Here is a 21,838-nt window from a genome sequence, read left to right on the forward strand (position 1 = left end):
GTGTAGTAAACTGGGGGAAACTTAGCAAGGCCTGTTTGTTCAGATTCTTCTTGAAGTTTCTGTCCTTGGCGATAATGGTGGTCCTTTCTTCCCGTATAGGGAGGGCACCTCTCTCAGGAGGGTTTCTGAATTGGTTCAGGGGAGAAGGGCAGACGGAAGGTCAAAGTGACCTTCCTGCTTCTGCTCTCTTCTCAGACTCTTTCAGCTTAAACTATTCAATATGCCAAGGTGCCATATTTTGGGGTAGCATGTCTGGAACCCCATCAGGATCACCGGGCGCCACCTTAGAAGCTGCTACCATAAAGCCTATGTGACGTGTTGATGATCTTAAATGAAATGAAGACAACAGGATTCAAAACTGGTACACAGGGTGATCACATCTGAGTGAGAATACAACAGGGAAAAGGGTGGGAAGAAATTTGTTAAAAACACATTTACACGGGGCGCCTGGATGGCTCAGTCGTTAAGCGTCTGCCTTTGGCTCAGGTCATGATCCCAGGGTCCTGGGATCGAGCCCCGCATCAGGCTCCCTGCTCTGCGGGAAGCCTACTTCTCCCTCTCCTACTCCCCCTGCTTGTGTTCCCTCTCTCACTGTGTCTCTCTCTGTCAAATAAATAAAATCTTAAAAAAAAAAAAACCACACATTTACTGGTGACCCTTGAACAACGTGGGTTTGAACTGCATGGGTCCACTTATACACAGCTTTTTTTCAATGACATATATTGGAAAATTTTTGGAGGTTTGTGGCAATTTGATAAAACTCAGATGAACCACATAGCCTAGAAATATAAAAAAAAATTAAGACAAAGTTAGGTATGTCATGAATGCATAAAATAGATGTGGATACTAGTCTACCATAAGATACAAATCTATTACAAAGTTAAACTCTATCAAACCTTATGCACAGGAAAACAGATCAGACATTATCGTTTCATTTTTGATGCCTCGTGTTGTCAGTATGTGGAACATCTATCGCACTTTGCATCACGTAAGACAGTATTATGTAGGGACAGACAGATTATTCATCTTATAAACAGATGGCATAAATTTACAGTATCAGTAAACACAGAACAGCACTGCAAATGTATTTTCTCTTCCTTATGATTTTCCTAATAACATTTTCTTCTCTAGCTTATTGTATCATAAAAATACAGTATATAATACAAGTAACATACAAGATATGGGGTAATTGACTTTTGGTGTATTGGTAAGGCTTTCAGTCAACAGTAGACTATTAAGTTTTTGATGAGTCAAAAGTTATGCATGGATATTGGACTGTTCGGGGGTCAGTGCCCCTAACCGCCCCCCGCCTCACCGGTTGTTCAAGGGTCAACTGCACACACCAAAAAACCAAATGGAGTCTGCATGATGAAGTACCTTTATAACTTAGGTCTTTTGCTTTTCCACACATGTGTTAATTTATGCATCTTCCCCCCCCCAATTATTTATTCTTCAAACTTAAGTAACTAATTTTCTGGCCCTAGGGGGTGAAGGGGCTGGGTAGAAGGAGCCCAGTTCCTACCATCTGTCCTTGAGCCTGTCCAAGCAATAAGAATCTATCAGTTCTAACCCCTGGGACAGCCTCGGGGGTATATTTCAGGCAAATCCTCACTACCTCTCATCTCATTACATATTCCTAGGTTTGCTGGGGCCTGAGGATGTGGCTTGGGGGGTCATCCTGAAAGCAGCATTATTTGGGGAGGATTTGGTGTAGAGGGGGTGGCAAGAGTGGAGAGACACAGGAAGTGAAAGGGGAAAGCAGTTGACATGTTGGAGACTCAGAGCCTGAGCATGCTGGTCCCTTGATTTTGACTCTTTCAACGTTCAGTTTACTCATCCACAGAATGGGACAAAAATAGGTGATATTGCCCTTCCTCATTCAATAGGGTTAAGCAAGATTGATTAGACACAGAAATACACTTTGTAAAACTCTGGACCAGTAATGGTTTCTTCGGGAATTAGCTGGAGCGAATATACCTCCCTCTCACCGCTGAGCTCCCCGCAGGAGTCAAGCCCTTCCCAGCCACCAGCCACAGGCCGCGTTGGTTTGCACGTACTGAGCCACAGTGCCTTTCTCATCTCTCTCTAGTTACGGTGGTTAAATGTTGACACTGAATACGCTTTGGTTAAAAGAATGAGGTTTACCTCTAATGAAGGGCAAGTTGGCAACATCCATCAAAGTCACAACTAACTCAGCAATTCCACTTTTAGGAATAGGTGTACACACGCAGGGATGAAATTACAGGGGCAGGTATATTCACTGTAGCACTCTTTGTGAGAGCAAAGCATGGGGAAAAAAAAAAGTTGGGGCACCTGGGTAGCTCAGTCGTTAAGTGTCTGCCTTCGGCTCAGGTCATGGTCCCAGGGTCCTGGGATCGAGCCCCGCATCGGGCGGGAAGCCTGCTTCCCCCTCTCCCTCTCCCCCTGCTTGTGTTCCCTCTCTTGCTGTGTCTCTGTCTGTTAAAAAATAAATAAAATCTTAAGAAAAAAAAAAGTCCACCCACAGGGGACTGGTTAGATCAATTATGGAACATCCATCCAATGTAACGCTGTGAAAGCATTAAAACAAATGAGGAGGTGCTGGGTGCATTGATCCAGAAAGATCCCCAACATATACTATAAAAAGAAAAAACACAAGTTGCCAAACAATTCTACCTATCTATCTCCACTGATGTAAACAATCAAAGCGACCTATACCTATATGTACCTAATTTGTATGAAAACACAGAGGAAAGGCAGGGAGGGATGTGGCCAGTTGTTGGAAATGGCCATCTCTGGGAGGGAAGGTGGGAGAAGGGGACTAGGAGAAGGCGCCTCACCCATTTTTGTTCCATTTATTTCAGGGATGGTTGCCATTGCTTTGTAATGTGAATGTATTTGTGTATTATCTGTGTAATTTTTTAAACTTAAAAGTTATATATATATTTTTACACATATATTATTTTCATACTATACACACACACAAGCCTTAGAATCTTCCACTGTCTTGGGGTGCCTGGGTGGCTCAGTCGGTTAAGTGTCTGCCTTCGGCTCAGGTCATGATCCCAGGGTCCTGGGGTCGAGGCCCACATTGGGGCTCCCGGGTCAGCGGGGAGCCTGCTTCTTCCTCTTCCCCCTGTTTGTGCTCGCTTTCTCTCAAATAAATAAATAAATAATCTTAAAAAAAAAAAAAAGAATCTTTCACTGTCTTTAAAATTTTGGATCCCTGGCTACTGTTTCAGAAACTTTCTGAGATCATCATTGGGCCTCGTGGGTCCTTCCTCCTTAGGAGGTAGTCACCAGCATCGTTCCTTGAAATACTCCCTGTAGAAGGACCCAGGCTCCCCTCTTCCAAGCTGGCGCCTCCTCCCAAACGAGGTTCTCTAAGCAGTCCTGAGGTCCGTCCTCGAGGATGCCAGTCCCCAGCCCAGGCCTACTCCCTGCCCAGGGATGGTCCCCTGAGCTTGTGCAGGGAGGAAGGCAAAACCAAAAATACCTCCATTCATTCATTCCTTAAACAAATAATATGCAATCGTGAATGAAAGCAGACGAGATTGGAGTCTGGTGAAGAGAGACTCCGATCAAACAGGCTTTTCAGTAAACATGAGATGAGCTTGGTGATGCAGGCTCTGGAAGACAGACCCAGACAAGGTTCTGAGGAAGGAAAATTGATGGGAGGCTTTTCTCCCACTTTTGCTGAGAGTCTCCGCCTCTCCCCGCTTCAGTCCTCACCCTCTCCACCCTCCACCATCTGGAACCTGCCTGGCCCGGGGGCTCCCCAGGAGTGGAACTGGGGGAGAAAACGCCAGGCAGGACCCGGGAGGGAAGCCGCCAGCAGATGAGCTCAGACCGAAGAGCTCTCAGGTGGGGAAGTGCTGGCCCACGGGGCAGCCTGGTTCCAGAACAGTCACCATCATCAGCGTTTGATCGCAGGGGCTGGCCTCCAGCCATCTGAGGGCAGCCCCTCCCCAGCGTCTGCCCTGCAAGGGTCCTGGGCAGCAAGGCCACTGCTGAGTGGGCTCCTTTGGTTTAGAATTGGCGGTTTCACAGTGAGTGCCAGGGCCTGGCCCACGAAGAGTATCCGCGTGTGTGTGGGGGTGCGTGTGTGAGTGCGTGCGTGTGGATACATGCACGCTATGCACACAGGTCCATGCTCTGTGGCTAGGGTGTCAATTCATTCCAGACGTACTGGAACAGCCTCGGTTTCACATATTTGGGCACCACCAACCATTGAAACCTCCTGAAGATTCCAATATGATTATTTATGCAGCACTCCTTCGGTCTTGTTCCAAAAAAAGGATTTGAGAACCAGCTTGCCGAGTGGTAGATACCTCAGGATTTAAAAATAACAGGCCAGGAGATCAGGGGGAAGGGAGAGTGAGATGACACAAAAATGCATTAGTCAAGTCTTGGGCCCAGGCTAGAGGCAGGCCGCAGATGTATCTCAGCATTTCCAAGCAGTCCGAGCTCAGCGGGAAACAAGACATGGGATTCCTGTTCTTCAGACCTGCAGGTATTTTCCCCCAAAGTCCTCAGATAGATGCAGTGTGACTCAGAGTCGGACGTAGTGGTTTGGGGATATGTGACCGCTTTTGTCAAAACTCACAGAATAGTGCACGTGGGATGCATGCATTTCACTGGGAGCAGATTTTGCCTCGAAGAGAACAGAGCCCGAAACAAATAGACTTGGTGAGATGCCATTGAAGTGTTTAGGGGTGCAGTGACTCAGCATCTGCCCCTTACTGGGAAAGGCACAGGAGAAGCTGAGTGGCTGGCTGGCTGGCTGGCAGGGGGAGGAGAGGCCGTGATAAAGCAAAGCAGAGTAAAATAGAGTCTCAGTGGACATTCGGCAGATGCACGGTGTGAAAGGTGCAATTCCTCCAACCTTCCTGTGTGTTTGAACACTTTTATAACAAAAAGTTGGGCACTTGAGAAGTGAAGAGAACTATGGATGTTAATCATCCATAGCCGGAAGGTGAAAGGCCCTACGTTTTGTTCCCACGGCCCGAGCTAGCAGCCGCCCTCCAAGTCCACTGACTCCTGGGCACCCTGGCCCTGGGCAGTGCCCGGGGCTCTAGGACGCAAAGCTCGCCTTCAGCAGGGACAGAGGGGCCTGGCTCGTGCAGAGCCTGCAGCATGGCAGGATTTGGGCATCTCCCAAACAACCAAAGCCCTCCGATCACGGAAGCCCCTCATCAGACCATCAGGCGCTGTGCCTCACCCAGAACACCCCGGTACGAGGGGGTCAGCCTTGAGAACGTGATGGCGTTGATGACAGGGATCATTTGCTGGGGACTTTCTCCCTGCCAGGCACCACAGGAAGCACTTACATCTATCGTGTCCTTTAATGTTTCAGTTAGGAAGCACGTATCCCCATTTACACAAGAAAAACGGCTCAGAGAAGTTCGGGGACGTGTGTCTAACACCCAGCTGCCAGGTGCTGAGCTGGGGAGCCAAGTGATGTCTGACTCCAGTCTTGGAGCCTAACCACTGCCCTCCTCTGCTCCACGAGCCACGCGCCCCATCCTTTCCACCCTCCTCCCCGCCCCCTCCCCCAGAGGCCCATCACAGACAACTTGCCTCTGCTCCAGCCTCAGAAGAAAGTCTGACTCAGGCCCAGAGTGCTCCTTATAAGCCAAGCACTCCACTCCCGTGTTCCTGACCCCCTGGACAGATCTACACCCTGAGGGGGGCTCTTTTCCCCAGCGCTCCAGGAACACACACCCCACAACCTCCTGACACGCTCCAGCGAAGCCGCCCCACCGTCATCCCTGCAAACCCCTCACCTCCATCCCAGCATCGTCAGCACTGCCCTGACCAGCTTCCCTGCCTCCTACAAAACCCAAACCAAGACAACCTAAAAACAGCCTATCACCTCTTTAATAGAACCCCAGAGCTAAGGAAGACCAGACAACTAGGAGCCAGCCTCCTTAGTTTTTACAGGGGAGAAAACAAAGGCCCAGAGAGGGGCAATGGGTGGCCCAGTGTCACACAGCACGCCAGCACTGAACCTTGTCTCCTGGGACTGGTCCCCTCAGGTCAGGGCTGGATAGGGCTGAGTTGGGTTGCAGGGCCGGGGGTGGTGGTGGTGGTGGATGGAGCCTAGAGACCCATCTGGAGAGAGAAAAACTAGCTCCTGTGGCCAGGGAAGAGAATTGCGAGGCCCCACTGTACCAGCCAGGGGACCCTGAGAGAGCTGCTCTCATTTTATAGATAGGGAACCTCGGTCCCGGAGAGAGAAAGTCACTGTCCCTGGAACCCATAGCTACTTCTTGGCTACATGGAGGCAGGAATCTGTTTTTCCCAATCCCCAGTGTCTTTCCCACTCTAGCCCCTCCGTTAGCTCTGAAGGATCCTGAACCACAGAGCAGGCTGAGCTAGGCCTCTCCCATATCTGGACCCAAATGCATGCCACCCACCAGTGCTGCCCAGGCGTTCTGCCTTTACCAAGTCCCTTCCTGAAAGTCACAGAGCTGGGCTACGTGCTGGGTGCTGTGGGGGCTATTGGCAGAGGGGCCCCCACCTCTGCAGCCTCTTGCAAGGAGAGAAAACGAGGGGCTACATGAGCCCAAAGGCCACCTTCCCCGCTCCCCCACCAACATACCTGCTTTTCAGCCAGGCCTGGCCCCCAGGGACTTCAGACCCAAAGGTAGGGTCCTGCCCTGGTTGCTGCAGGCCTCAGGCTGGCCCCAGTCAGCCCTGGATCCTGGACTGGAGGGGGAGGGAGGTGGTGGGGAGTCAATTCGCTGTGAGACCCAGGTCCTTCCAGCCAGAGCCAGGCTTGGAGCTGGTGGAAGGAGAGAGAACAGGAATAGGACAGCAGAGACAGACAGCCCCCAAGCAGCCCCAGCCATGCCAGGCTGACCATCCCCTCCAACACAAACACTGGGCCCCTGGCTCTGCAGGAAGGGGGCATTTTTCAGAGATGACATCAGCTCTTAAAGTTTTATGTATCCTGCCTACCTCAGCCCAGAGAGCAGAGTCCCCAGAGCCCCGAGCTCGGTGAGGCAGGCACCAGCCCTGGAGCAAACAGCACAGCACTGGCCTTGGACACCACAGCAGTCCACCCACAGGAGAGATGGACACTCGGGTGGCTGTCCAGTGGCCTGCTCACCCTGAGGACACAGGCCTGCTTGCCTGGGCACTGCACGACAGATGCAAGAGGAGAGAAGATACCAAGCTCCCAGTTCCCAAAACACACCTCAGGGCCTTTGCTCAGGCTGTTTCCCCTGTCTGTTCCCATGCTTTCCCAGCTCCACGCCACCTAGCCAACACCTCTGCAGGCTTCAAGTGTCTCAGGTCCAATGTCCCCTCCCCTGTGAAACCAGCCCCACCTCCCTGAGCCTCTACAGTGTCCTGTCCATCCTTCCATTAGAGTCCTGATCCCCCCCGCCCCCGCTACAGTGTTTAGAACCACTTTCCCTCCCCCCAACTCCCGCCTTCCTCCCCCACCAGACCTTGAGCCCCTGGAGGGCACAGGCCAATCCCATTCTGCTCTGGCAGAAAAAGATTAACCAACCACCGAGGGCAAAGGGGCACCCAGTTGAGAGAGCCCCAGTGAGGCTCAGTTAAAGGCAGGGGAGCTGGAGGTGAATGGGGTGAAGGGAGTCACACTGGGGGACCTGGGCAGCCAGGATGGGAAGCCACAGGGGCTGAGCCTCCAGGGAGGGTGTTCTAGCAAGCAATCCTGGTTGAGTGAGTGAGTGAGGGAGTGAGTGAAGGAATGAATGAATGAAGGTTCCAAACAAAGGAGGTAAGGTGGAAAAACCAACTTTATCTTCTGCCCTGCCCCTTCTCTGGCAGCAGGGAGAGGTGGACACAAAGAGAGGTGCCTGCAAATGCTGATTCCCCCCCCGCCACGCCCACCTCCAGCTTCCCAGGCTAAGGTGTGTAGAACGTGGCACATCAGGACCAGAAGGGGTCAGGGGGCCCAGATCTCTGCCCCTCTGCCTTCCCAGGGGGCTGACTGGATGCCCCAGGGCCCAGGGCCAAGCTGCCTCTGCAGCTGACTCAGGCCCCACTGGCCAGCTCAGCATTCCTGCCCTCTCCACTGAATGGGGCTATTGAAGTTCTTTGTAGGGGGAGGTTGGGCCACTGACCACACCCCCAACCAGAGCCTTCCCTGCGCTGTGGGCTCTGCTCTCGGGGGCAGCACACACCCTGGGGTCAGTCTGAGAGCGCTCTGGCTGCCACCGCTACTCTGGGGGTGTCTGGGACACAGGACGATCCCAGGTAATCCGGCTTGGCTGCACCAGAGAGGGGGTCCCAGGGGGAGGGCATCGTCCTGACCCTCAGGACTGGAGGCCCTGGGATGGCAACCCTGCTCATGACCCCCGGCTTGGGGAGAGGTCTGTCCCCCCACCACCCCTGCCACAGTGATAGGTGGGGTGCTTCAGGGGATCTGTGGGTTGTCTTGCCTCCCCCGTCAACTGGAGCTTCCCTAAGGCAGAAGTGGTTTCCCCATGTGATCAGGGCCTCTCACAGGGTATGGGCTGGGTATCCCCCATCAGACAGGGAGCGGGGGTGGTTTGGAACCTGGCACATCCGACCTGGAGCACCGCCCCCCGCCCCAAGCCCCGTGTTCATCTCCTCCTTAACCGTACCCGGTGCTCAGCCTCGGCATCTGCTGGTGGCTCCCAGTGGAGCAATGGACCAGCTGCCCTAGCTGAGCCAAAGCTGCTCTAGATAAAGCACCCCCACCTCCTCCCCTCCTGGCCTTCAGCCCCAAGCTGGGATCCGGCCCCCCAGCCCTGGCTGCATGGACCTCCACCTGTCAGGTGTGCTTTTTCAGGAATGGGGGAGGGCCGGGTGCCATGAAGCCAGTGCGGGTTGTCACACTTTGGTGGGTGCTACTGCTGGAGTCCAGGCTGGGGGCCACCAGGAAGGGATCCCCAGAAGAGGCCTCCTTCTACTATGGAACCTTCCCACTTGGTATGTCCATTCCTCGGTTGGTCTGTCCGTCTGTCTGTCAGTTTGCCCACCTTGGCTGGCTTGCCAAAGACTTTGGTGTTTTCGTTTCCTGACAGGTAGGATGGGAAAAATAACTCCACGGAGTTGTTTTAAAATAGAAGTTCCTAACAGATTTTTTTAAACTTACTGTACAGACAGTGAATGTTAATCAGAGCTGAAATTGTGCAAATGAATGTTTTCAATGTGTTAGGTCCTCCCCCGCCCTGCCCCACAGGCTCCCACTCCTGGCGAGACGGGGGCAGGTTGTGGGGAGGGGACCTGCCCTGTGGCCCAGGAGGCACAGCCCAGAGTCCAGGGGCTGGGTGGGGGGGCGTGGGAGGGGGCCCAGGGCCCAGCTTAAGGTCTCTACTTGCAGACTTCTCCTGGGGCGTGGGCAGTTCCGCCTTCCAGACGGAGGGAGCCTGGGACCAGGATGGGAAAGGGCCCAGCATCTGGGATGCCTTCACTCACAGTGGGAAGGGCAAGGTGCTTGGGGATGAGACAGCAGATGTGGCTTGTGATGGTTACTACAAGGTGCAGGTGAGTGACAGGTGTGTGTGAGGGGTGAGTATGCACCCAGCTGAGGTGGACAGTGACATAGGAGGGGGGCCCAGGGGACAATGTCAATCCAGTGCTCTGCTAAGCAGCCCCTATCCCACTGCAGGAAAAAGGGGCGAGGCCATTGATGACTGGGGATTGATGGGCTGGGGGGAGCGGGGAGAGGGGAGGATGTGCAGAAAGGAAAGGAAAGCAGGGCCCCACCTGAACCAGGGCCTTACTCCAAGCGATGGGCAGCTGAGCAGCTGATACCATGACCCCAGGGTCTATAAGCCACGTGGCCTGAATCCTTGGTCACTGCTTGTGAATTGGCCCCTGTGGAGGAAGTCCCTCTGCTCAGGACCCACTTTTCCTCCCTGGGCTGACTTCTTGGGGGATTCATCCCCCAAGTTTATTAGGAACACCCCAATGGACACCTCAAAGCAGTCCCCTATCCTGCACGTATTTGACTCTTGGCAGGAGGAAGGTGCTTTCACACCTATTGTATAAATGAGGAGCACTGGCCCAGGCCCCCAGCAGGACCCCTAACCCCCACCCCAGAGCTCTAGATGACCCCACCCTGCCTCCCACCCCTGTCTGCACAGGAGGACATCATCCTGCTCAGGGAGCTGCATGTGAACCACTACAGATTCTCCCTGTCTTGGCCTCGGCTCCTACCCACCGGCGTCCGAGGTGAGACGGCGCAGCCCCTCCCAAGCCCAAGTGTGGTCCCTTTTGGCCGTGTTGATTCTGTGGGGACACCACAGAGTGCTGGGGAGGGAGAGCATCCCCGGAACATGGCAGAAGCCCTCCCAGGTTCTTCAGGCAGCCAGGCACCCATGCCATCCCTCAGACCCAGAATTGGGCAGGCTGGGGACTTCTTCAGGCCCCAGAGAGGCCCCAGGGCCCAGCAGCACCGCACTTCGGAAGGCTACGGCCCCTTTTATCTCACCTTCAGCTGACAAGGTGAACAAGAGGGGAATCAAGTTCTACAGTGACTTCATTGATGCCCTCCTGAAGAGCAACATCACCCCCATCGTGACCTTGCACCACTGGGATCTCCCACAGGTGAGGCCCGGGGGGCTCAGCTCCACAGGGGGAGCCTGACTGGGGGACGGGGCTTGCCAAGGTGGGGCAAAGGCTGGGGTCTGGACCCAGAGATGGGAGGGAGCCAAGAAATCTGACTCACCCATGGAGGGACATCGTGCTGATTTCACTGATGTTTGTAATAGGTGATAAGTGTGGATTTTGGTTTTTCCCAAAACATTTGGCCTAAAAACAACAAATCAAACTAAAAAGAAACCTCTTTTGAGCAAGATGTGATGAAATGGCATAATTAACGAGTTTGAGCTGCATCATCTGAGTGAAGAAGGCAGAACCCGCCCTCATAATAGAGCTTCTAGGGTTTCTTACGTCTGCACGGCCCTCAAAATCCTAATCAGAGCTTCCATGTCCTGCATCATGTCTTACTTCTTCTGGATGTATAGTTGAGGTTCTTCTCCCAGTAGCAGACCTCTCTGCCTTGGCCAATTTTCTTAAATATTCAATCTATCACATTCCTTTTAAGCATGAGAGTCTTGAACTTTCTCTGTTCCCTCCCTCTTGATTGTATATGTCACATAGCTTGTCCCCACTGATGTTGCTTCATGGTTCATCACTGGCCAAGTGATGGCATCACCATCCTCGGGTTGTAACGCCCAAGACTCCGCATCTTTGCTCTCTGTTGCTCTCAACAGCCTCTGTGGTGGTCATCACCCTGTTTCTCCCACATACTAGGCCTATGGACTCCAGAAGTCTTTTCTAGAGACAGACCCTTGGGGATAGCTGCTTCTCTCTCCACTCTGCAGCTGCTCCAGGTCAAGTACGGCGGGTGGCAGAATGTGAGCATGATCAGCTACTTCGGGGATTATGCCAATCTGTGCTTTGAGGCCTTTGGGGACCGGGTGAAGCACTGGATCACTTTCAGTGATCCTCGGGTAAGCAGGACCCTCCTCCAGGTGGGAAGCCCCCCTTCCCAGACCAGAGCACTCCTACCCCTTCTCACGGGTGCTGTGATGCCCGCTTGCCGTCCCCGCAGACAATGGCAGAGAAAGGCTATGAGACGGGCCGCCACGCTCCAGGCTTGCAGCTCCCTGGCACAGGCCTGTACAAGGCAGCGCACCACATCATTAAGGTGAGGTGGGTCCTTCTGGGCGTGAAGGCTGGGTTCGGGGCGGAGGGACAGACCCCAGTGTCAGTTCAGCCTGCCCCAGGGGTCCGAGCCTGAGCTCAGCCCTCTGTGGTTCCAGCATATTCCACCACACCTCCGCACCGTTCACTTGCGTTCCACGAGGCTCTGTGGAGGCAGTGCCCAGTCACCCGGGGCTGGCCACCGCCACCGAGACAACACAGTGCATGCTCTCTAGAGCTTACAACCCGGTCAGGGGGATGGAGCGCGTGCGTGTGAAAACTTGTCACCGACAGGTCCCAGCAGCCTTGTGAGGAACGGTGACAGGAGGAAGGGGTGGGATGACAGTGAACTAGGGGCTGAAATCTTCAATGTAGTAACGGGGTTGGTGAAGGACAACTGTAAGAAGGGGTTAGGAGTGTTTGTCTCCCGGCGTGGACTTCAAAGGACCTGGGGTTTTGGAAGGAGAAATAGTTTGCAAGCACTCCCCCAAGGTATGTGGGGTGTGACAGAAAAAAGGGCCCCTTCTTGGGAGAGCTGCCGTGGAGGCAGCCAAGCTCAGGAAGGGCCCGGGAGGGAAGGAGACAGAGATGCTGCAGGGGAACTCGTGAGTTACAAGGCCGCTAGGAAGGCTTGAGCGGGGGGAGGGGATTGGGTCACAGTGCAGGACACAGATGAGGAGGCATGACAGCATGGCCCCAGTGGACTCTCAGCAGAAGGGGGACAATCTGATCAAGCAGGAAGTCAGGGGCCCCTGAGTGACATACTAGACTCTCAAATTCCTGTCAGGGAGAGGACTTCCTCATTCTTTCTACATTTGGCTTATGAGTTCTTAAACTGTGAATATTTTTTTAAGATTTATTTATTTGAGAAAGAGAGAGAGAGAGAGAGATCAAGCGAGCAGGGGGAGGGGCAGAGGGAGAGAATCTCAAGCAGACTCCCCGCTGAGCGGGAAGCCCGACACAGGGCTCCATCCCATGACCCTGAGATCACAACCCGAGCCGAAATCAAGAGTCGGATGCCCAACTGACTGAGCCACCCAGGCGCCCCTTAAACTGTGACTATTTAAAGGGTAGAGCTCTGAAGGCCTCAGTGGGTCACTGATGGAGAGTATGGAGAGAAGGCAGGTCGGCACATTTTGAATTCCATTCTCAAGACTGTTCCAGATGCTTGGTATTTTCCAAACTTCCTGAGCACCTACGGTAAAAGTACTGCCTAGTGACTACAGAAGACGAGCAGGAACAAAACAAGAAACTTTAGCAAAAGTCTCCGGAACAAGAAATCACACAAAGAGGTAGTTTTGTGTGTTTGTGCCAGAATTAGACCAAGTTTCTCTACAGAACAAAGAAAACAGGTGTCTCTGGAGGTCAGAGGGAGGGAGACAAGGGATCGGGATCATCAAGGCTGGACTCAGGGAAAAGATGGGACTCCATCAGATTGATCTCTCATCAGGACAGGAGAGAGATGTGCCAGCCAGGCACCTCTGATGCATCCCTCCATTTTCAGGCCCACGCCCAAGCCTGGCATTCCTACAACAGGACGTGGCGCGGCAAGCAGCAAGGTGAGCCCCACCACCCATGCGTTAGGACACAGCACCCCCCTTAGCACCCCTGCCACCCTCCTTGTCCTTTCTTTTAAGGTCTGGTGGGGATCTCATTAAACTGCGACTGGGGGGAACCCGTGGACATGAGTAGACCCAAGGACATAGAAGCTGCCGAAAGATACCTACAGTTCTGCCTGGGCTGGTTTGCCAACCCCATCTACGCCGGAGACTACCCTCAAGTCATGAAGGACCGGATCGGTGAGCCAAGTCACATCTTTAAGCTCCAGGCAACAGTACTGAGCGCGAGTGAGGTGATGGAGAGGCAGGGGGATGGAAGAACACACGGGGCTCGGGCGAGGCACCCAAGGGAGAGTCCAGCCCTCAAGGAACTGAGAACTGCGCATTTGAATTGGGGAGGGGGGAGGAACGACTCCCAGACAAATCCCCAGACATGGCGATTGAGAATTTCAGGACCCAGGGGAAAGTAGAGCCATTCTCCGGGCTGCTCTCTTTTCTGTTCTGCTCTCCGGTCTCCTCCCCACTCCACTCCCTCTCGAAGTAGGAGAGAGAAGTCACAGACACAGTCGTGGGCAGTGCCAGTTCTGGCGCTGGTTCTGTCACTTGAGAAATGCTTTCCAAGTCCTGGTTTCCGCAATGTCAGAGAGGAGAATAAAGACACATAGAGCTCACAAGGCTCTATCAGTTTGGGTGCCTTTAAGTGCCACATAACAGAAAACGCCAACTAAAATGGCTTGAAAAGTAGGGAATTTATCACCTCAAGTCCTGAGTCCAGAAAAGGATGATCCAGGACCAGTTAATCCAGCCTTCAGGGATGTCTTTGAGGACTGAGGCCCATTCCATCTTTCACTCTGGCACCTTTAGCCAGCCCATCAAACCACTCCCTACGGCCACAAGATGGCTGCAGCAGCTCCGGGCATCATATCTTTACATATCAACACCCAGAGGCAGAAAAATGGAAATAGCTTGGTAATACCCATTTTTAAGAACAAGGACAATCTTCCCAGAAAACGGTCTTCACCCACAACTGACTTCCCTTCAAGGGAAGTCCTCAAGGGATGGAACTGTCACATGCCCCAGAATGTCTTAGACCACTGGGACTAGAGCGTCCTCAGAGGCTGGGGGAGCCAGGACTCTCTAAGGAGGATGAGGAAGAGGGAAAGACAGCCATGGGACTATTGATTGGGTGGGCAACCACCAGTGTCTGGCCACAGGAATCAAAGTATTAGCTCTGTTTATTTAGAGGTAGCAGTCTGCATCCCCCTGTAGAGAGACATGGGTGGCATTGACAGGTTACAATCTCACACAGCAAGGCTATTTTGGATGTTTGACAAAGAACTGTCAACATTTCAAAAAATTCCCTTTCTAAAGCACCATTTATCAGACTTACCTGGAATAGGAGCAGCAGGTTCTAATTCCAACTCAGCTCTAACCAGTGACTCTGGGCAAGGGGTTTCACCTTTGGGTGACATTTTTGTCATCTGAAAATGAAGGACAAATAATCTCTAAAAATCTCTTGGCAATAACCAGTTCTGTGACACGTCTATACACATAGGTTTGAAATCCTGAGAATGATGTCCTCAAGATGCCCAGGGAAAAGCCCTCAGGACAGAGCCCATGCCCCTGCCCTGCCCTGCAGGGCACAGCCCGTCACTCCCTTGGCATTCAGCCCCGGGACCCTCAGAGGCTGTGGCAGGAGCCACAACAGGATGGCATTAAAGAAGCCAAATTGACTTTTTTTTTTTTTTTTTTTTTAAGATTTATTCATTTGACAGAGAGAGCAAAAGAGCACAAGCAGGGGGAGCAGCAGAGGGAGAGGAAGAAGCAAGCCCCCTTCCGAGCAGGGAGCCTGATGCGGGACTCGATCCCAGGACCCTGGGATCATGACCTGAGCCGAAAGCAGATGCTTAACCATCTGAGCCACTCAGGTGCCCGCCAAATTGATTATTTGTCATAGAAGAGTTCTTGGGCTTCAGGCCAATTAATTCCAGACCCCACCAACTCCAACTTTGTAGTAATTCAAATGGAGACGGGGCTGAATTTTTCCTGCTACAATGTGGGAAGAAGGATCCTCTGCGCAGTTAATATTGTCTTTAGTGAAAGCATTCTGCTGGAAGTCCTGTACACAAATTACTTTCAGGCATCTCATAAGCACGATGTACGAACGAGCACAGTTCTAGACCCGTGCTGTCCAACAGAACTTCTAGTGATGGTGGAAGTGTTCTGTATCTGTACTGTCCAATATGATAGCCTGTAGTCATTTGTGACTATTTAAATTTTAAAAAATTAAAAATTCTGTCCTTCAGTGTGACTGATGCATCATCTAATGGCCATGTGTAGCTAGTGGCCACTGTATTAGATAGTCCAGGGACAATGCCTTTTGGTTTTCAAGTTACTGTCACTGAAAGTAATAACAGGTGAGGATCTTAAAGTATTTATAATAATACAAGCTTTTCACTCAGTTAATCTAAACCAGTAGCCTCTTTGGAAACATGTTTATGGTTGTATTTTAGAACAACTCCTACAATGTTACTTTTCTTTACTCATTTAAAACCTTTTTTTTTTTTGGCATAGATTATACGGTTTTATGCATGTTTCAAATTTTTTAAATTACAAGAGAGTACAAGGTGAAAAGTCAAGCTTCCCTCCCTCCCTCTCCCCGCTGCTCCCTTCCTCCCCCGCAGGAAGCATACTTCCCGAGATGGATTGTGCACGTGTGAGCAAAAACACTGCTGCTCCGTGTGTGTGCTTGTTATGTGCAACACTCTGCATCTTTCATTTCAACATACATCTTGGCATTCTTTCCACATTGGTACATAAAGTGCTGCCTCATTCATTCTAATGACTGCAGTGTTGTACGGATGGATATCCGAGCATTTATTTAACCAGTCTCCTGATAGACATTTAGGTTGTTTCCAATCTTTTGCTACTTAATCTACAATGAAGATCCTTGAACACACATCCTTTTACACGTGCGAGTAAAACGTAGGATAAAACAGATGTGGAATTGGCCAGTGAAAGGACATACTCTTTTACCATTTTAAATGCTAGGACAACATTTCCCACCACGGAGGTCGTACCAGCCTACACCTCAAAGGTGCATGAACGTGACTGTATGTCCCCTACGCCACCATCCGCACCACGAATGGCCTTCCACTTCTCTTCCCAGAGACAACCAAAATTACCAGTTTTGGCTACAAAAAATAATACAGGAATCCCAACTCCACTTCTTTTCCATATAGCTGCAAAGTTGTCTGCATACCATTGCATAGATCACTGAGTGATCTATGAAAATAGAACTTTTAAGCAATATAAACTTTTAACATTTTGAATAGTATTCAAATGTCAAAATGCCAGGTTAAAAGGCTAAGGCTACTTTTTCCACACAAACGAACCCCAAAGCCCGGGACCTGGATAGCAGTTTTTATGTCAACACACCAGTATCGTCATGGTACGTCACAGCAAAAGGATTGGGAGAACGCCAACTTTGTTAAATTCTTATTTTTCTCTCTCAATAGGGAAAAAGAGTGCAGAGCAAGGCCTGGATATGTCAAGGTTACCAGTGTTCTCACTCCAGGAAAAAAGCTACATTAAAGGCACATCTGATTTCTTGGGATTAGGCCATTTTACTACTCGGTACATCACAGAAAGGAAATACCCCTCCCGCCAGGGGCCCAGCTACCAGAATGATCGTGACTTAGTAGAACTGGTTGACCCAAACTGGCCCGATCCGGGGTCTAAGTGGCTCTATTCTGTGCCATGGGGCTTTAGGAGGCTCCTCCACTTTGCTCAGGTGATTATCACATTAAGCTATTTAATGAACATTTTTTTTCTTTGAAGATTTTATTTGAGAAAGAATGAGAGAGAGCATGCAAGCACGGGCTGGGGGAGGGGAAGGAGAGGGACAAGCAGACTCCCTGCTGAGCCCACAGGGGGCTCAATCTCACAACCCAAAGACCATGACCCCAGCTGAAATCAAGAGGCAGATGCCCAACTGACTGAGCCACCCAGGTACCCCCAGTGAACATTTCTGACCTCCATTCATGATCTTACAGCTTAGGCTCGGGTGCCTACATTTTTTTTAACGTTTTTATTTTAATTCCAGTTAGGTGCATCCCTTTTAAAGTGAAACTCAGTCACCTCTACTTCAGAGGCTACTAGATACAGGCTTGAGAGACTAATGCCGACTATGAGTAACCATCTCAAGGTATAGAACCGTAGCTACAAATTCTCATCCCACATTTAGTTATTTGGCTGCCCTTCTCACCTGAAATGAGCTATGTGGGAAAGAACAAGACCTGAAGTACATTTTCTCTATAATGATGAGTCACTGAGAAATGTAATCTTTCGTATGAACTGGCTCCTATATACATTCACCTCCAAATAAATGTGTGAGCTGGCACCTCCCAAACGCTAAATACACTCAATTGGAATACGGCGGCTTAAATACACCATTCCCCTATGTGCCTCAGACTCAGAAACCCACCTGTAGGTTGGAATTTTTAAGATATTCCTATGACTCAATTTCAGACTCAATACGGCAATCCTCCCATCTATGTGACAGAAAACGGCGCGTCTCAAATATTACACTGCATGCAGTTATGTGATGAATGGAGAATTCAGTACCTTAAGGGCTACATAAATGAAATGCTGAAAGGTGAGATACGAAGACGGCCTTCACATATTTTCTACTTAATTTGGACTGAATTTGCTAACAGCTGTGATTGACTAAAGCTTGTTTCTAAATCTCATAAATGAATTCATTTAAAATTATCTTCACAATGTTATTTTTCCAAGTAAGTGAAATATATTAAAAATGGAACAAAATGTCTTTGCAGCTATAAAAGATGGTGCTAATATAAAAGGGTATACTTCCTGGTCTTTGTTGGATAAGTTTGAATGGGAGAAAGGATACTCAGATAGATACGGATTCTACTACGTCGAATTTAACAACAGAAATAAGCCGCGCTACCCAAAGGCGTCAGTTCAATATTACAAGAAGATTATCACTGCCAATGGGTTTCCCAGCCCAAGAGAGGTAGGACTAATTATTGATGTTACTTGTTCTAGATTTTTTTTAAATCTCTACACCAACGTGGCGCTCGAACTCACGAACCCAAGAACAAGAGTCATGTGCTCTTACATCCGAGCCAGCCAGGCGCCCCTCACTTGTTCTAGATTTTTGAAGAGCTAAGCAGCTTGGGGTGTGCAGTGTGGCAAGCCTCTGTCCTCTCTCCTCTGTGGAGGAGGACGGGGCTTTGTGGGAACATGGGCCTTTGATTCTTCCCCTAATTTGTGCCACCTCTTTGCTCATTTGCTTAGAATGGGGTAAACATGCCTTAAAATTCAGTCCTCACTTCAAATTCACTCCTAACTTGTAGAGCATGAAGAACAAAGAAAGTTATGTAGAAGTCCTGTTTGTTTTAGGTTATAAGAGACATTAGAGACTTCTAGTTAAATGTTATCCTAAATGTTATATCTTAATGCAAACAAATACTGACTACTTACTCTTCAACATATATGGAAACAGGCAAATTAAATGTATAATGACCATAACTTTCACTTTTCTCCCATTAGTTCCAAAATGAGATTAAAAATAAACAATATTAACAATCCTTTAAAACATACCATTTTCAGTCACCTGTAGATTTTTCTATCCGTTCTCTATGTTGCTATTGATGGCAGGAAATAAAAATCGTAATTTAGAATGTCTCAATAAAGATAACTTCTAAAAATAAATCTCAGTTGTTTGCCAACGTCCTTTTAGGATGAGCTCAGTGGCACCATAAACAAACAGTGACTCATAGGCATTCACCAGTTTGGCATTTCTAGAAAAGTGCTAGATTATAAGCTCCTCAAGAATAAAGACTAGTTTTGTTTTGTTTTTTGACTCCCTCACAATGATGCACATAGGTATTTAATAAATATTAACTAATTTAAACTCCAGGCAGATTTAAATTTTTTTAATCCCACATTATTTCAAAAATGATTTGGAACAGCAAAAAATTAGTCTAAGATGACATTACTTACCTAGTGGGTTTTTATTAGGTGGAGAGTTGGTACCTCAAAGCCTTGGAAACTTGTTCTATCAACAACCAGATGCTTGCTGCAGGTGAGTATATTTTAATTTTTCCCTTTGATAAGTAAGGCACATAACTATACATATAATGACGTTACCGAAACCTCAAAATGTGCATCTACCTGAAGTCAATCATTCCTAAACATACAATTAAAAATGAATTTTTTCCTTCCTTTTGAAACAATGTCAAATTTCTGTTTTATAAGCATTTCAAATAACATTTTAAAAATCTACCACAAAAGAGAAATATTTTATCCCTCCTAGTTTGATTCTTTCTGAATCATACAGCCAGTTTATAAACCTATTTTGATTACAGTGGGCTTTGTGGAAGGAGGGAAAAATGCAACCGTATTCAAATAAAGAGAAGGCAAAGAACATTCCAGATATTATATTCACTCATTCAGCAAGTAATTATTGAGCACTCACTATTAGCTAAGGGGTGTTTTAAGCCCAGCAATAAACCAAACAAGGTCCCTGACCTCACGGAAGGCAAGGTTTCTTGTGCAGTAGGATCGAAAAGGCTCAGAGATGTAGAATAACAAAGATGCATCTACATATTAATGAATGCCAGCACACAGCATGTGTTTCTTTGAATTCTGTCTTTCCCTAAGGGCAATCAGAGAAATATACTTCCTGGTTTTTTTGTTGTTGTTGTTTTTTTAAAGATTTTATTTATTTATTTGACAGAGACACAGTGAGAGAGGGAACACAAGCAGGGGGAGTGGGAGAGGGAGAAGCAGGCTCCCCGCAGAGCAGGGAGCCCAATGCAGGACTCGATCCCAGGACCCTGGGATCATGACCTGAGCCGAAGGCAGTCGCTTAACCGACTGAGCCACCCAGGCGCCCTATACTTCCTGTTTTAACAAACCCATCTTTAATGTGGTATCAGAGGTGGAAAGTGCTAGATGGAACAAATCCTACCAATTCAGCTATTTTTTTCCCCAATTCAGCTATTTTTATAGGCCAATACACTACCGTGCCCTGCTCCCATCTAAATAACCAGGTAATATTAAGGATGTATATTCCTTTAAACCAAAATTAACTTGAATTTAACACCCAGACACATGATGTAGAATTTACTGCTGAGTCTATGAATTCTGTGGGAACAGGGCCTCATGCTTTATTTATCATGGTAGCCAGGGTGGCAGGCACAAAACCTGGAAGTGGGAATTACATAAATGTCCACTACTATAATCATGTACATGAAACAGGCTTATCATTCAACTCTTCAAGATTATTACTTAACCATGCAAGAATTGCCACACAAACTTTCAATATGGAAACTCTTACACATCTTAAGATACACAATAACACCTTTGAAAGGTTACCGATGCTTCCCCAGGATTTTTCTTTCACAACCCCCCCCCCCGCCAGTGAAAATTACAGCAACCTTGGAACACGCCTGTTAGTTAATATCCTCATATGAATTTATGGTAAGTATAACATACACTTAGACTTTATTGTAATACCTATGGAAGAACCAAATATAGGCATTCTTTACCCCATACTTTGTGAAATATTTTATAAAGCCCTCACATAATTTTTTTAGTAACATTTAGTTCACCATGTTCTCTTTTAGAGCAACTGAGAATAATTACAAAGCTTGATGATACCATTTTCCAAGTTTTTCCCAATACAGTTGAATCTTTCAGGGTGAGGCTATATTCGCTGAAATGAGGACATGCTCATTTGTGGTGTTTTCTCTCCCATTTCAGAGCCTCTGCTAAGTCACATGCAGATGGTGACAGAGATTGTGGTACCTACAGTCTGCACCCTCTGTGTACTAATCTCTGCAGTTCTCCTGATGCTCCTCCTGCGAAGCCAGAGCTGAGACAGGATTACCCATTTTGTGGATTCATCTTTCATCAAGAATCTTCAGGATCTTCCTCCTTTCTCTGCTTTGAAGGTTTATATACATTTCTGTTTTCAGGCTCTGTGATAAATTTTTTTTTTCTTTGGTCTTGTGCTGGGATTTAAAAATCAGAAAATAAAAGTAAGCATAAATGAAATAAAAATCACCTGTCAAAGCCAATGTTAATATTTTGCTGTTAGGCATCTATTTCACTTTGCAAAAAAGGAATCATAGTGCACAGACTGTTTTGATAACTTGATTTTTTTTTCCTTCTAAAACTCTATCCAGAGGCGCCTGGGTGGCTCAGTCAGGTAGGCATCCAACTCTTTTGATTTTGGCTCAGGTCATGATCCCAGAGTCCTGGGATCGAGTCCCGTGACAGGTTCCCCTGTCATCGCAAAGTCTGCTTATCTCCCGCTGCCCCTCCCCCTGCTCATACTCTCTCTCTCTCTCTCTCAAATGAATAAATAAATCTTTTAAAAATATATAAAAATAGGGGCGCCTGGGTGGCTCAGTTGTTAGGCGTCTGCCTTCGGCTCAGGTCATGATTCCAGGGTCCCGGGATCGAGCCCTGGGTCAGGCTCCCTGCTCATCAGGGAGCCTACTTCTCCCTCTCCCACTTCCCCTGCTTGCGTTCCCGCTCTAGCTGTGTCTCTCTCTGTCAAATAAATAAATCTTTAAAAAAAATAAAAACTTAAAAAAAAAGTTTCCTTT

General features: G+C 48.9%; 2 protein-coding genes and 1 long non-coding RNA gene across 7 annotated transcripts in view; 1 reads left to right on the forward strand and 2 right to left on the reverse strand.

Annotated features, from left to right (window-relative positions):
* The window catches only part of LOC135361562 (uncharacterized), a 48,466-nt gene extending 41,256 nt beyond the window's left edge, over window positions 1–7,210 (reverse strand). The window contains exon 1 of the long non-coding RNA XR_010404983.1: window positions 6,584–7,210. This is a non-coding gene — a long non-coding RNA (uncharacterized LOC135361562). The remainder of the gene's footprint in view (window positions 1–6,583) is intronic.
* A 442-nt stretch (window positions 7,211–7,652) lies between these two features.
* On the forward strand, window positions 7,653–21,281 carry LCTL (lactase like). Of its 4 annotated transcripts, XM_045899824.2 has the most exons (13): window positions 8,077–8,910; window positions 9,305–9,468; window positions 10,071–10,158; window positions 10,424–10,533; window positions 11,313–11,441; window positions 11,543–11,638; window positions 13,139–13,193; window positions 13,272–13,433; window positions 16,712–16,986; window positions 17,724–17,850; window positions 18,032–18,231; window positions 19,242–19,305; window positions 20,988–21,281. In XM_045899824.2, the coding sequence occupies exons 1-13, from the start codon at window positions 8,793–8,795 to the stop codon at window positions 21,101–21,103; spliced, it is 1,704 nt and encodes a 567-aa protein (XP_045755780.1). In that variant the 5' UTR covers window positions 8,077–8,792; the 3' UTR covers window positions 21,104–21,281. The 4 variants fall into 4 exon arrangements, with proteins under 4 accessions (XP_064426338.1, XP_045755780.1, XP_064426339.1 ...); XM_064570268.1 differs by lacking the exons at window positions 19,242–19,305; window positions 20,988–21,281 and having other exon boundaries at window positions 7,653–8,211; window positions 18,032–18,555; XM_064570269.1 differs by lacking the exons at window positions 8,077–8,910; window positions 20,988–21,281 and having other exon boundaries at window positions 8,999–9,468; window positions 19,242–19,362.
* ZWILCH (zwilch kinetochore protein) overlaps window positions 20,650–21,838 on the reverse strand; it is a 36,838-nt gene continuing 35,649 nt past the window's right edge. For both annotated transcript variants that reach the window (XM_045899823.2, XM_045899822.3), the window contains exon 19: window positions 20,650–21,238. The gene's annotated coding sequence lies outside the window, so the exon portion shown is untranslated. The remainder of the gene's footprint in view (window positions 21,239–21,838) is intronic.

This window comes from Mirounga angustirostris, unplaced genomic scaffold (assembly GCF_029215605.1).
Source record: "Mirounga angustirostris isolate CCGP_5_RB_7025 unplaced genomic scaffold, mMirAng1.0.hap1 SCAF_9, whole genome shotgun sequence".
Classification (NCBI taxonomy): Eukaryota; Metazoa; Chordata; class Mammalia; order Carnivora; family Phocidae; genus Mirounga; species Mirounga angustirostris.